Source organism: Melanostigma gelatinosum, assembly GCF_949748355.1.
Source record: "Melanostigma gelatinosum genome assembly, chromosome: 22".
Classification (NCBI taxonomy): domain Eukaryota; kingdom Metazoa; phylum Chordata; class Actinopteri; order Perciformes; family Zoarcidae; genus Melanostigma; species Melanostigma gelatinosum.
Genome location: NC_136655.1, coordinates 15565966 through 15581123, shown reverse-complemented (window position 1 = coordinate 15581123; position 15158 = coordinate 15565966). Strand labels below are relative to the sequence as shown.

The 15158-nt window shown below is 42.2% G+C and overlaps 1 protein-coding gene across 2 annotated transcripts; it reads left to right on the top strand.

The window, feature by feature from the left end:
• Window positions 1-745: 745 nt before the first annotated feature.
• pnpla3 (patatin-like phospholipase domain containing 3) lies at window positions 746-13547 on the top strand. 2 transcript variants are annotated; one of them, XM_079294355.1, is made up of 9 exons: window positions 746-1036; window positions 1825-2057; window positions 2130-2195; window positions 4911-5120; window positions 9086-9146; window positions 9273-9449; window positions 9548-9680; window positions 10629-10736; window positions 12304-13547. In XM_079294355.1, the coding sequence occupies exons 1-9, from the start codon at window positions 850-852 to the stop codon at window positions 12530-12532; spliced, it is 1404 nt and encodes a 467-aa protein (XP_079150481.1). In that variant the 5' UTR covers window positions 746-849; the 3' UTR covers window positions 12533-13547. The 2 variants fall into 2 exon arrangements, with proteins under 2 accessions (XP_079150481.1, XP_079150480.1); XM_079294354.1 differs by having other exon boundaries at window positions 12295-13547.
• The last annotated feature ends 1611 nt before the right edge of the window (window positions 13548-15158 follow it).

The following is a 15158-nucleotide window of genomic DNA, read 5'->3' as shown; positions in this document are numbered from 1 at the left end:
AGATATGAAAACCTACATACATATCGTTGAGATATTATGTAATTTAACTTTCTTTATTTTATTTGACAGTCGTTGATGACTATACGTCACGGCAAATAACTCAGCAAAGCAAACAGAAGTGGGGGGAGGGGTTTGTGTGTGTGTTTTCTTAGTTTTCTAAGTGGGGGTTAAGGGGGCTTTGACGTCACTGCGTTCGGCCCATCCCGCTTGCCGTCGATTGGCTCTTGTGTAGAAAAGGGAATTGATAGACGTGCATTAATCCAATCATGCTCCCAGAAAAACATGTTGCCTTTGTATACCCTCGTAAATCTTAGAGATTAAAAATATTAATAAACCATATACACGCACATTCAGAGACTTCAAGTTCTGATTCATGCCGATCATGATTAATTAGAGTAGGTCTCCAAATACACCCATCAAGCTCGCGACACTAAACCACACCTTTGTGACCTGAAAACATCGACACTAGACACAGAAAAATACAAGACGTTAATCTTATTAGCTTATCACTACACCACAAGCACGTGCATGCCAACAGTTAAATTTAGCTTTTCATATCATATAAAATGTAATATCCCTTTCGTGAAAATAAGTATAAATATCCCTCGATAGAGGCACTACCGGAGCAGTCATATCGGTAATCTGATCATTCTGACAGCACCTGAAGGCATCACCAGATATGCGTCCTCCCACCTCTTTCCTCTAAAAGAGACGGTTATTGACCTGTGGAGTTATACAATCTGCTTCTCTCCGTCGAGCGGACGTGTTGGCCGTCGCTACCCTTCTAGCCGCAGCGCTCTCGTTTGATCTATCTGCTCTCGGGGCTCCTCAAACGGGGCATGCCCTGCCATGGTCGATCTGAACGGCGGCTGGAACCTGTCTTTCGCCGGGTGCGGCTTTCTGGGAATTTACCACATCGGAGTTGCCAGCTGCCTGCTGGAGAAAGCGCCCTACCTCCTCACAGGGGCCACCAAGTTGTACGGGGCCTCCGCCGGCGCTCTGACCGCCTCGGTGCTCGCCAGCCAGGCATGCATAAGTAAGACAAACCGCTGTAGCTCAGTAGCCTGGAGCTTTATGCACATTATTATTGTTATTATTATTATTAATATTATTGTTGTTGTTGTTGTTGTTATTATAGCTTTTAGTCATTGCTGCAGAAATTGCAGTGTATGTTGTATTGTTGTAGTTTTATATATTTAACTACAGTCATTTCAATGCGAATTGTTATGCATTTGTTCATACATAAATCAGTTTTTGAAATACGGTTTTAACATCTTTCAGGTTTTCCTGACAAATCTGACCCAAAAGTGTTTTTTTAACATACACTTTTCTTTTAATACCAAAATAAATGAGAAATGTACTTTCAGATATTTGTCATGAAACGCAGGAGACTGTTTCTCAGTTTCCAAAACATACTTCCTCTAAATGTCATGAACATGTTAGGCTATATAGATAGATAGATAGATAGATAGATAGATAGATAGATAGATAGATATGTGTGCTGTGCAAACTACACGGACCCACTGGATCAGGGGAGCCCTGGTCTTGCTGTGGACGGTGTGAGTCAGAGGGGCCCTTTCGCTTTCTCTCCCATGAATCACAAGGGCTGATAACAGCAGACACGTGTAGCCGCGTTGACCTCGGCATGTGCTCAATCCTCGGAAGAGGGCTCGCCCCGGGTCACTGTTGGTCAGTGACCCCAGGAAGCTTTCGTGGATTTCAATCCAGTCGTGTGTTTTTGTTTGCACTCTATTGATTCAGAGCAGGGGTTTAGCTTCAAACGTCCCATCTCCTGAGCCTTTTTTTTCTTTTCTCTGTTACCAGCCAAATGTTGTGAAGATGTGCTCGAGGTGGCGAAGGAGGCCAGGAAGAGGAACCTGGGGCCCCTTCACCCCACCTTCAACCTGGTCAAGGTGATACGGTCCGGCCTGGACCGGGACCTGCCCTCCGACGCGCACGTCCGGGCCTCGGGGCGGCTGTGCGTTTCGCTCACCAGAGTGTCCGACGGGGAGAATGTGCTGGTGTCGGAGTTTGGCTCCAAAGCGGAACTCATCCAGGTGAGGAGAGTTGGTGATGTGTTTTTTTTTATGTGGATTTCCTCTAGTTTAACACTTGCTCTCTGTACACAGGCGCTGATCTGCAGCTGCTTCATTCCGGTCTACTGCGGGCTGATCCCTCCATCCTTCAGAGGAGTGGTAGGTGTCAATCGCTACTCATTAAGGTTTAGCTTTGGTTCGCACAATTATTTGTACAAAATCACATTTCACTTTATTTTATTCTTGTCCTAGAAGTGTGAAAAAGTGTGAGGCTACCATGAGATCATTTTGTTTTCCACTCTCAGTAATCAGGATGAGTCCTATGCATGTTTTGAGAGAGAACTGTGCTCAACATTTTGGCTGTGAGTGCTAGTTCCTGATAGCAGTGTTGGCCTCGCTTTGACTTATCAGCTGCATTTGGACTTTGAGTGTGACTATAATCAACAGCTGGAGCAGCAGTTTCTATGTGTGCCTCTTGTGAACAGACCTATTTGCTCTCCTCTGTTGCCATGTCATATATACGCGAACATGACTCAGACTGGATTCAGATGGCGTTACTAAGTTATAACAAAATACGAAGGTCAAGTGCGTCACATTGAGGACATATAAAGATAGTCAATCGGATGACATGGAATGTAATAAAATGAAACCAGAAACTGCTTCAGCTCAGACTCAGAGCTTGTCCTCCGGTCCCTGCTGGGAGCCAACACCGACCCCATGCTGCTGGAGTCCCAGGCCATATTGCTGGGAAAGCCGGCGGAGAACGGAGGCACGGGAGAACCAGAACCAGGACTGCATGGGACAGACTGTCAGACATCTGCTGCAGTAAAATATGTTTTCGAAAATAATTCGGGTGCTCAGAAACTCAACCGCCTTTGCCCACAGGGATCACCAAAATCAACAGAAAATGAAAGTTACTCATAGTTTTAACTGGTGGTGTATTTGTTGAGATGTGAACATTAATTTGGAGGCGTTTATAAGAGCAAACTTCAGAAAATTGAATAACACTTCCCCTAGTCTGCATATAATTTCCTAAAAAAGAAATTGATATGTGTCATAACCCGGCTCCTAGACCATGACAAATACGGCAGACACAACAAATGATGGTAACGTAAAATGTTTATTTAACTAACTTAAGAAATAGTTAAAGTTATGAAGTGTGTCAGTCAATAACATCAGTAGTGTCAACGTGGATGCGTGTGGGATGAAGTGTGAGTGTTGTCAGCGAAACCAAAACCAAAATAACCGGCAGCAACTGGCTGGGAACACTCCACGCACACCGGAGAGTAAACCCTCCCCGAGTAACGCTAGAGCAGGGTTTCATGCCCTCCCTGTTCCTGGACCAGGTGCTCCGCATCAGGTGATCTGCTCTCTAGGGACAGAGGGACAAAAGCATACTTGCAGTGATTAGAGACAGGGGCCGTCACAATATGCAACTAAATTCTTAGAAAGTTCTTCTAAAAGAACACCGTCTCTATAATATAAAGACAGTGTTCGGTTGGCATGCTCTTAGCTTGTTAATTCACACAACTATGAATACATATTATGACCGTATATGTAACATACAATCAAATGGATAAGAAAATCAAGTTTCTGAGAAGAAATTAATATCTGCTTAGGTTTACATCCCATTAGATTAAGATTTTAGCACTTGCTTCAAAAAAATTCTTTGGAATCAACAACCCATAAAAAGTACTTAAAGTCACCATGAGGAACTTTCATTTAGTCAGTCCTTGTGAACAAAAGCAGAAATGTTTGCGAGCACAACACTCCTTTTCGAAAACCGCTCATTTTACTGCTGCGTGTTCTTCGGGTATTCCCCGCTCAGTCCCGCTTCTCCCGAGCCTCTTCCAGCAGCGTGCTGTCAGTGTTGAAGAACTGCTAAGAAATTACAGGACCAGTAAAATGTTGTGTTACGACACTTCTTCACTGCCGAGAGAAACTAAAGCCCGACTCATATTGAAATGTTGATATAGATTCATATTAGGGGTGTAACGGTTCACAAAATTCACGGTTCGGTGCGATACAGTGGAGCCACGGTTCGGTTCAGTCAAACTATAAATGCAGAGAAATGTACTTGATTTTAAAATATATTTATTCATTACAACTAACATCATAAAGTTATTCTTTGACTTTGAACAATGATGGAACTATACCTGAGTGACCCATCTTCTGGGGTGTCTTCTTAGCAACACATAAGCATAAAAAACAAAAACTTCTCCTTAATGTTATGTAGTATTGTTACTTACAGCTTGCTTACATCTTGTATTGTTACAATCTTGCAAAAGAGATTTTTAATCTCAATGGGACTACCTGGTTAAATAAAGTAGTCAAACGTATTGTTCGGTTCGTCATGCGTACCGAACGGTTGTATGTATGTATGTATGTATGTATGTATATATGTATACACACACATTATGGGATTTTATAACCAGCTCTTCTGGAATGAGGTCAATCCCTTCCCCATGACATTTTAAGAGCTTTAAATGATTAAAAACCCTCCTTTTCATTTTCCTACCGGTCCAGGGGTGAGTTTAAAATTGAACCAACGGACTTTGTTAAATAAACAAATGGGCTGAGTCTCTAAAAAAAAAAAAAAAAATTGTCACTTACACACAAATATTATGTTGAGAGGGAGATGTGACTTGGGTTCAAGGCTGTGGGTTTGAAGAAACATTGAAGAGCCTTTATGTTAAAGCAGTCCGGGGCCACGAGGGAAAGGAAGTAGCACCCTCATTGTCACGGTTCAGCAGCCGATAACATCCCATGTGTTTCAGTAAGACCTGTTCTGTAACGGATAATACAAATGGACATTACACTATTCAACTGAATGAAGGCAGGTAAATACATTATTGCCTTCCTTTGTGTCTGTAGCGTTACGTGGACGGAGGGATCAGCAACAACCTGCCGCAGTCTGAGCTGAAGAACACCATCACCATCTCTCCCTTCTCGGGCGAGTGCGACATCTGTCCCCGCGACAGCTCCACCAGCTTCCACGAGCTGCGCTTCACCAACACCAGCATCCAGATGAACCTGGGCAACGTGTACCGCCTCAGCAGGGCGCTGTTTCCACCGGAACCCAAGGTAGGTCACGCTTTTATGCCGCCGTGCCGGGGAGGGTCGTGTTTTTCCGGTTATCCGTCCGTCCGATACCTCAGGGAGGCCTGGAGGGATGTCACGCCGATGTCATGAATCTGTTCTTTTCATACACTGTCAGGGTGAAAGGTTGAGTCTGGTTTAGTAAAGCCATTTGGGTCAGAGACTGTGCTATTTCAGTATAAACTGGTACCATTTGTCGTACACTGAAAAAATTCCATCATTTGTTTCTTTGAAGTTGATTTGAAGATGGCTTCAACTATGTGTGTGGACGACTGCTTCCCACTTGTAGAAATCTGGTGGTTCGAGGAATGTCATTTCTTTCTTCACCCAGTGTGTGTGTTCCATCTCACCCATCTCCGGTTGCCGTAAGCCCCGGTGACCCGGACCTCCTCCCATTCTGTGTCCTCGTTGACACGGCCACGCGTTCCTCCGAAAGCATATTGCAAGCCCCTTGTCTTTCTCCTCCTCTGATCCTGGACAATCTGCGACCCAGTGTTCCATTGAACCACACCGAAAACATCCATCTTGTCCTCTTGCCCTCTGTCCTCTTGGCCCGGCTCTATTGAATTTGCAGCTCTAGAGATTAGAGCTGTGCCATCTTGTCGATTATTTTCATCACTTTCTCAGTATAGCTGGCATTGACGATGACAGGCTCCAATCTTCCTCTTTCCAGATCAGTCTTCTTGGATGTATTTCTTAATATTTGGCAACAGGCGTATTTCAATTTTCTAGTAATTATTAAGACGTGTCATTTCAATGTAAATTAGGTGCCACAGTACTCATCAAAATAGAAGACACCGCCGATTATGCTTTTCTAGTCGCCGATCTCTGATAATGTTTGTTACGGCCCTAAGGTACAGCAAAGACTCGGGCGCAGAGAGACACAGGAGAGGAGGTGAAGTAGAAAAAAAAGGTACTAGGCACCAAAACAGTCAAACACAGGGAGTCAGTGTAAGAAATTTGAGCATAGAACTATGTGTTCAGTAGATATAATAAGTGTTTAATGATTCATATTTAAGAATTCATAATTAGTCATCATAAGCGTTTTGGAAATGCATAATTAAGATAAGCATAAAGTGTTCTAGGATTAGTAGCTAACAGTAGAATTTGAGACATGAAGCTTATGCAAAAGTTGCAAAGTCTTATCTATTACATGGAATGTTTATCATAGAGGGATTAAACAATAACTGACAGTCATTGACTGTGTTAGTAAACTCAGGGACAGAAAGGAAGACGGGCGTTTACAGAAGTGCACCTGGAAGTTAGCCAATAGGAATTGGGATAAACGGAAGGGGAGGAGTTTCGGACGGATATGAGGGCGGGAGATAGAAAGTCTTTTCTCTCTGTTACTTACGTGCTCAGGCAACGGATGTGTTGTCTGAGGAGCGAGGAGAGTTTTTGCACCGGGTGAGATAAAATGATATTTCATAGGAGTAATGTACTCCATTGTATAACTGTAATCGTACTTTGATCAGTGGGATTAAATTCCTTTTAATTGTAAACCAGTTTTGGTAGATTTATTATCGCAGCGCGTCGACTGCACAAAGCAGCTGGACACGTGTTCCGGCCTCCTCTGTGAAGCAGGCCCTAACTTCACATCAGTCCATAAAGGCAAAACAAAAACGACAAGGCGCAGGCAGAAATCCGAAAACTGAGAACAAGACAAAGTTACAAACCAAAGAAACAAGCACGGGAGAATAATCCTGGGAGACGATGACGCACGGTTGGAACAAAGACAATCTGACACCGGAACAGGGAAAGCAGGGGAGTATATATGTGTGGGGTTGACCTCGGGAAAAACCAGGGGCAGGTGATTGATCGCAGGTGAAGTGAATGAGAAATCAGGAGACACGCACGAGACTACTGGGATGTTACATTGTAAACAACCAATCCGTGTTTAAATGACAGGAGAGCTAACGAGGCTGTTCAGTTACATTATGATGCGTTCAGGCTCTGTGCAGTGAAAATGAGTATTTGTTAACGTTATCGTGATGTGTTCACATGTGATCTCGTAAAATGTAGTGTTGGTGAGAAACTTTAATATATCCAGTTGTTTAAAGGAGACTTTTTTTTTTTACAGCAACATAAATAGATATTAGAGATGAATTATGACCTGTTTACACTAGCTCTAAGCATCTTATAATACATCATTAAAACTACTAATGACAAGATTTGTTTTAATCAATGAAAATACAGTCTTTTATTTCCGAATCATTTGAATTGTATGCCTTTTATGAAAAACCACTATAAATGACTAACAAAGTAAAAGGATAATATTTAGAATTTTTCTATGGTTTACACTGACTTCAGAGTCGTTGAAATGATGTTTGGGACGGCGGCAAAAAAGCCTGGATCCTTGTAGACCAGCTGCTATAATCATACAACAAAGGGATCTGTATCTGCCAATATGGATCATCAATGATCTGCAATTAGTTACTGTGGCAAAAACATGATCAGGGATCTCTAAAAGTTCTCTTTGCTCCCATTTTTCTTTTGTGCTCGTCCGTTTTTTGAGCCGTGACTCTGACCCGTGATCCGATCCAACCCGTGAGTTTATGATCCGTTGCACCACTAGTTGCCACAGTGGCAAATTAATATTGAAGTTATAATCTTGCAATATACTTAATCACTGGACTTTATGGACATCTCAACTTGTGTTTGTGATAGCAAACGTAAAAGCCGAGACCACGTTCGGACATTGGTGAAGCGCTGTCCCAGCAGGTTTCTGTCCCAAGCGGATAAAGTCAGTTGAAGACACACATGAGAACTGGAATGGACGACGTGCTTGTGCTATGGATGATTCTTACGGTCCCACTAGCTTGAGATAAATCTGTTTGAAATGTCTTGCCTTTACCCGTTAGCTGTGTTGTAGTCCTACAGCCCCGGCTCCTCACCTCTTCCCTCACGTGCCGTCTGGATTCCACGATTACGTAATCGGACACACAAATCTGTGTGATGGGGGAGCTGTGTTACCACATTTCTAGAGGGAGGAATTACTTCTCTGTACCACGCCACTTGGAAAAACAAGTCTACACACAGATGCTTGAGGCAGTAACTCTGTGTCTCTGCGCACACACACACACACACACACACTTGGCGGGCGGTGTATCGATGTGCAAAAGAAAACAGATTGTCAAAGAGAACAGAGAGTGACTGTGGCTCAGTGGTAGAGCAGGGTCGTCCTTCAATCAGCACAATGGCGGTTTGATCCCCGGCTCCGCTAGTCCATATCGATGTGTCCTTGGGCAAGACACTTAACCCCAAATTGCTGCCGTAGCTGTGCCGATGTATGAATGTTAGTTAGCCCTAATGAGCAGGTGACACCTTGCATGGTAGCTCCTGGCATCAGTGTATGAATGGTTGTGAATGATGACATGTAGTGTTAAAGCGAAAAGTGCCAAACAAGTACAGTCCATTTAGCATTTAACTCTGGTCCTATCAATCCAGCCAGTGGATTGGCTGTGAGCAGCTCTGCTGATGCCAGAGCTCTCTTTCATTGAAGATGCCAGAGTAGTTTTTAGTTTTTTTGGCAGAGTGAGATGAGAAGTTTGATACCACACATGAACACGGTGTTGATCGTCTCATCTAACTGAATCAGTGTATTATCCAAAGATGTCAAAGTATTCCTTTAAAATCTTAATTATTTAAAATGATATATTTAATTTTTTTCAATAATTTCAATATTTTTGTATGCTTTGTATTAGTCAACACTCTGGTTGTTGTGATTAATGAGTTATCTTTCTAAGAATAGCTTACAGCAGCCCTAAAGGGTCAAAACTCCAACAACATTTTTAACATAAAGAGTACCGCAGTTTTATTGTGAAACAGACTTTTGGGGCTTCCTTGCAGGCACCATATACAGCACTGTACAAAATAAATAGTGTGAAAATGAAAAATGTACCAAAAATGAATGTGTGAAAAAGAGCCGTGCACTGTGCGCCTCTCCACAGGTACTGGCTGAGATGTGTCAGAGCGGTTATAAGGATGCCCTGCGCTTCCTTGAGGACAACAGTGAGTATCCTACTGCCGAGTTACCATGGTGACTCAGGAATAAGCTGGCCTCGCTACGATTCGTCCCTATCAGCCTCCAGCTTAACCTTCGGACTGTGAACTGATGTCACGTTTCGTGTTTGCCAGACCTGCTGATGCTGAATCACCCGACCTCGGGCCCCGCCCTGCCAGAGAGCCCGCCCCCTTGCTGTTCCAAGCACACGGAAACCACCAAGGAGTGGGTGCTCCGGAGGCTCCGCCTACTGCGAAAACAGCACTGGTGGCTGGATGAGCAGATGGATCTGCCCACGGCCATCAAGAAAGGTGCGGCTTCACAACAGACTGTTGGATTTCAGCAGTGACGATGCACTCTGTGCTCTGTAAAGTGTCAACATGTTAACATGCTCCTGTGTGTCTGCCAGTGTTTTGCGAGGCCTGCCAAGACAAACCTGGCCTGTATGCCAAGGTGTCCAATATGCTGCCAATGAGAGTGGCCTCCTACATGCTCATGCCATACACACTTCCTCTACAGTCGGCCTACTCAGTGGCCCAGAGGTGAGAGCAGATCTAATCATTGTCAATAGCTCAAATTTAAAGGGACAGAACTGCATATTTAAATATATAAACTAGAGACGCACAGATTGCAACTTTCTTGGCCGATTCTATTTTTTTTTTCTTTGTAAGAACTATGCTTGACAGCAGACATTATTTTTAGCTTTTTCTTATTGGAAAATTCAATTGTATGCTCATAAATTATGAACATGTAAATAGTATTTATATATCAGAGAGGATTCCATACTGTGTATGTAGGCCTTTTATCTATCTAAACATATATTTTTTTGTCTATTTATTGAAACAAAACTATTCATGAATCGGCATCAGTTTACAAAAATGTAGGCGTGTGTATTATAATATATTTGCTCCCACTCCTGTGACCAGTAGTCCGTTACTGTCTGTGATGCTGCGCGTGAACCATCGTGCAGCTTGTGGATGTCAATTTGACCGACACAGACTCTGCTATATCAGAGACTGTTGTTATGATTCCCGTCCCACCCGCCCCATTGACTTTTTTTCCCCCTGTCCCGTCTCAGTCACGTGATGAATAGTGAAATTGGCACAAAAAAAAAGCCAGCCTCTACGTGTAGTCGGTTGGTTATTCTTGAGTAACCGGGTCATGATTTCTAGAAAAATACATTGATGTTGAGTTTTTCAAATGTATTTTTTAGTGCTTTGAGATCCACAAGCCGAGTGCCATTGACTTCCATTATATTGGAGAGAAGGAAGACATACAGCCGATATCTCCAACACTCTTCACAATCACAGTATAGGTTGAGTGTATAGATAGTAAGAGGACAAATATGTACTTTGATGATTTAGGAGTGAGCTGTTCCTTTAAGCAAGAGAGTTCTGCACTTGAAACTCATTTTCCACTCCTCTTGTAAAACATGAATTGAAAACATCAGTTTATTGTTTGTCTATTGTATCATGGGTGCTGTGCCCCAGGTTTGTGGAGTGGATCCCAGAGGTGCCGAACGATATGCGCTGGCTGTTTGGGGTGGCAGCTGACATGTACCAACAAGCCTGGAAAGGAGCTTCAGCCAACTCCATCAGGTGACGGATGTTTTTTCATACGGTTATCCACCAGCAAATTACAAACCAGGGAGTTGAATATGAAAACTATGTAAAATGACATAACAATACATGGAACTAAATACAGTATGAAAATAATGGAATGATTACAAATATAAGTTAATATAATATCAAAAATGACAGTAAGGAGCGGTTACTCAGGCCCCATTTACACTTGAGATTTAAGACTCATTTACACATACATGTAAAAGGCAACTGAAGCTGTTTGTTAACTGACAATAACACCAAAAGAAGAAGAGCTCCTGCACTGTGGCAGCTTGACTACCACAATAAAAGTAAAGCTAGCGTTAGCTAACAGCTAACCGTCAGCTAACACAACGCATGAATGAATCCTATTTGTGAACATCGAGCGACACAAATGTTTTAACGTCTTCATGGGCAATAACTCTCAAGGCGCTCCCATCAGCACTCAGAATCAGCTTCATTGGCTGACTTTTTTGTACACGCAGAAGGAATTTTACTTTTATTTGTTTAATTTATTTTGCCAATGACTTTGGAAGATATATTTCCACTAACTTTGAAGTTTAACAGGAGTTTTAAAAGAGTCAATAGAATGTATTTGAATGTAAGTTAAAGAAATAGGTGTCGGTACTTAATGTCCCTAATCCGGTTAACTAAAGTTAAACACTCAAACCCAAAGTTTTCTATTCAGTCATCTTTACTGGCTGATTATTGGCCCTCACTAGAGAACTAACAGTCTTACAGATGTCAAACTGACCCAAAACAGGATGACACAGAACAACGTAACGTTTGGGTCTGTACAAACAAAGATTACCCGGAGTTCCATTTCACATGTTGGAATCTCTCTGCCTTGTCACATGTTGTTTCCAACAGAGAGGCTAAGTTCCACCCCTTCCAGTTGACCACTATGGGACCTTATTTCTGAAAAATCAAAGTCAATGGCTGAAGAAAAATGATTTGATCCCGTTGTGATTGAGCCATGAATTACACATATGATGTCCGTCAATTTAAAAGATAATTTTGCACGTCACGAAAGTAGCATTTTGTTGTAAAACGGTTAAAGTATAAGACTGTGAAAACAGATAATTAGAAAGACTCATCCAAAAGTCTCTCGCTGTGTTTTCGCATCGGGCTCTACTCAACGAGTCATGCTCGTTCTTTCGCTTCCCGGCTGATAAAAAGAGTCGCTGGTTAAAACATATCAGGTACGATAGCGTGACATTTGTGCGCGGAACATAGCTTAGCTAGCTAGCCAAGGTAACCGCCGTGCTGCTGACGTACATTGTGCGAGACGAGAGATGTAGTTCACTGTTAAGTTTAACAAAATCTAAATGATACTACGACAAACTGAGACTTTCTTGACTTGCAAAATGATATATTAAATTGACAAACATCACGTGTAATTCATGGCACAATTCATGTGGGATCGAAAAAATATTTGTCTCTTGCTTTTGACAACTTTTTTACAAAATAAAGTCCAATTGGGGGACACCGCACGGTGCGTGACTGCCTCTCTTTTGCTTACACGCACATATGTGAAACTAATTCTGTGTTATAGACCTCGCAGTGAGCTGGGCCTGAGGAAATGCTTGAGCGCGCCGCCTGCACCTACAGAGTGTGACACACCAATGGAAAGAGACAACCTGCCTGCTCTCTCCTCCCTAGACCTCCACGGCAGCTACTGGGACATCCCCAAATCTACCTCCTCCTCGTCCCACCTTCATCCTCACATTGCCCCCTTGTCTCCGCAGCCGGTCTCCTTCTTTGTCGGCTCGCAGGATGAACCTCAGCAGTAAATTGATTCAGGGCCCGCACTTTGACAATGATGTGTTTGAATTTTACACATCGGGTGCTTTTGAACAAATGAGCTATGGTGCGTACATATCTCAAGGAGACGCACATTTATCTCTGACTCTGAATACTCCAGGCAGCACCGACTGTATTATATTTTACCGAGTGCTCTGGAACTCACTCAGGATCACAGATGTGTTTTATGATCTGGTTTGATGTACAGTGTCTAGTTTTACACTCTAATGGCAAACCTACCTACAAGTAGCATTCATTCCTCATTCCAACAGAGTTAATTGTCTGTTGATGTTCACATCTGTGTGATATCTCCAGGTGCCATACGACCACTTTTTAGGCAACAAGATGCAACGTCTTGGAGGTCTCATCTTAAATTCCCCACAAATCTGCCCAGTTTTGTTTTTGACAAGGGACGTACAGCTAGAACTCAGCCCTGCTGCCGATAGAAATTATGGCCAAAGCTACAACAAGTTTTAATTAACTGAAGTGTCCTTGAAACTGAAATGATGTCAAAGACTGAACTCTAAATATTGAGACAAATCTTACCAAATATGACAAATTCACTTTACTCACAGATCACTAACTTTCAAGGGTTCCTCTCATTTCCCGATATTGTACCTCCTCGTCTAGGAGGCTTGCCGGAGGAGTTATAAGAGAGGCCTGTTGCCTCAACTGCTCGCCTCCTCTGCTCGCATCTACTGTGGGCGGGACTAACAAGGAAAGGGAATCAAGCATGTACAAAACTGGGACATGGGAAAGACCTTCTGTATAAATTCAGCAACTAGACCTCCACAATGGTGTCAGGTGGCTGCTGGGAAACGTTTTGACAACTACAAAGCCTCTGTAGAGGTTATTGTTGTTTCCAAAATGAAACACCGATGCTGACTGTGCTGATCAAAAGAGTGCAACCAGTGTTGACGTAATTCCTCAAGTTGTAAATCTGTTTGACATCACTTTTCACTTGAATGTAAAGTTGTGTTATTGCACTGTGATAGTCTCTTAGGATTAAACTATATTTGAAAACAATTGTTTTGTTTATTGGAGTGTCCTGCACTAAGTGGTGACACAACAATATGCCAGTATGTGCAGTCGTTCCCAAAAACTGGGTTGTGACCCACACGTTGGTCCCAGGAGATTTTATTAGGGTCGCCAAATCGGAACTTCTTCCCTATAGTCTTTTACTAAACATTTATATCTGCAGTACACCTTCGAGCCACATGAGGGAGCCTAAATGTTAGTATTGTTCTGATAATTGGAGTCTATTCATAACATTGAATCTAATATGAAAGGTTAGCGTACATTCTGTTTATTTTACTGATGAGAGGAAATTTAAAAAATGAAATAGCCTGTTAACTCCACCTAAATGTATTGATGGTTTCTTTTATAAAGCATTTAACGTGTCCATATTTTCAATAACTCATGCATCAAACAAAGCCGTGGTTTGGCAAACGTATAGCTCTCCAAGATGATAGGTGATGCAGAAATGGCAGTGAAAATTTTAAGGCTTGAACATTTACATACAAATCTCAAATTGTGTCTAGATCGCTACCTTGCATGTGGGAAAATGTACCAGACCTGTCATCACCTGAACCATACAAGGTCAATAGCTATACTGAACCATACAAGGCCAATAGCTAACCTTAACCATACAAGGCCAATAGCTAACCTTAACCATACAAGGTCAATAGCTAACCTTAACCATACAAGGTCAATAGCTAACCTTAACCATACAAGGCCAATAGCTAACCTTAACCATACAAGGCCAATAGCTAACCTTAACCATACAAGGTCAATAGCTAACCTTAACCATACAAGGTCAATAGCTAACCTTAACCATACAAGGCCAATAGCTAACCTTAACCATACAAGGCCAATAGCTAACCTTAACCATACAAGGTCAATCGCTAACCTGAGCCATACAAGGTCAATCGCTAACCTGAGCCATACAAGGTCAATAGCTAACCTTAACCATACAAGGCCAATAGCTAACCTGAACCATACAAGGCCAATAGCTAACCTGAACCATACAAGGTCAATAGCTAACCTGAACCATACAAGGTCAATAGCTAACCTGAACCATACAAGGTCAATAGCTAACCTGAACCATTCACCTTTCAACCATTTGAAATAAAAACCTAAACTCAACCATTAGAGGTCAATTGCTTACATTAACCATTTAAGTTTGATGCCTAACCTTAACCATTCAACGTCAACAACTAACCTTAAACATTCAACGTCATTACCTAAACTAAACCATTTGACGTCAGTAGCTAACCTCTACCAATTCGGGAGAGTTTCGCAAATTGAGGGTTACCATCTAGACACAACCTTTTGTCTGCCACTGTCTGAAACCAAGGACCCATTGCTTCTTTACAGGGACGCAGTGGCGGGCCGTCAGGGCCTGCAAGTCCTTCTCTGCTGGCCTAAACAGAATCACAAAGCTATATATATTTTTAAAAGAAATTTAAAAAATAATTTTTTAAAAATCTTTTATAATTTAATAATTTTTCTTCATAATGTGTTATTTATAAAAATATTTTTCCCATTGTCTTATTTTCTCATTGTACAGCTACTGTCTTCCTCAGTTGCTCTGCTTCCAATGCAGCTTGTTTTAAG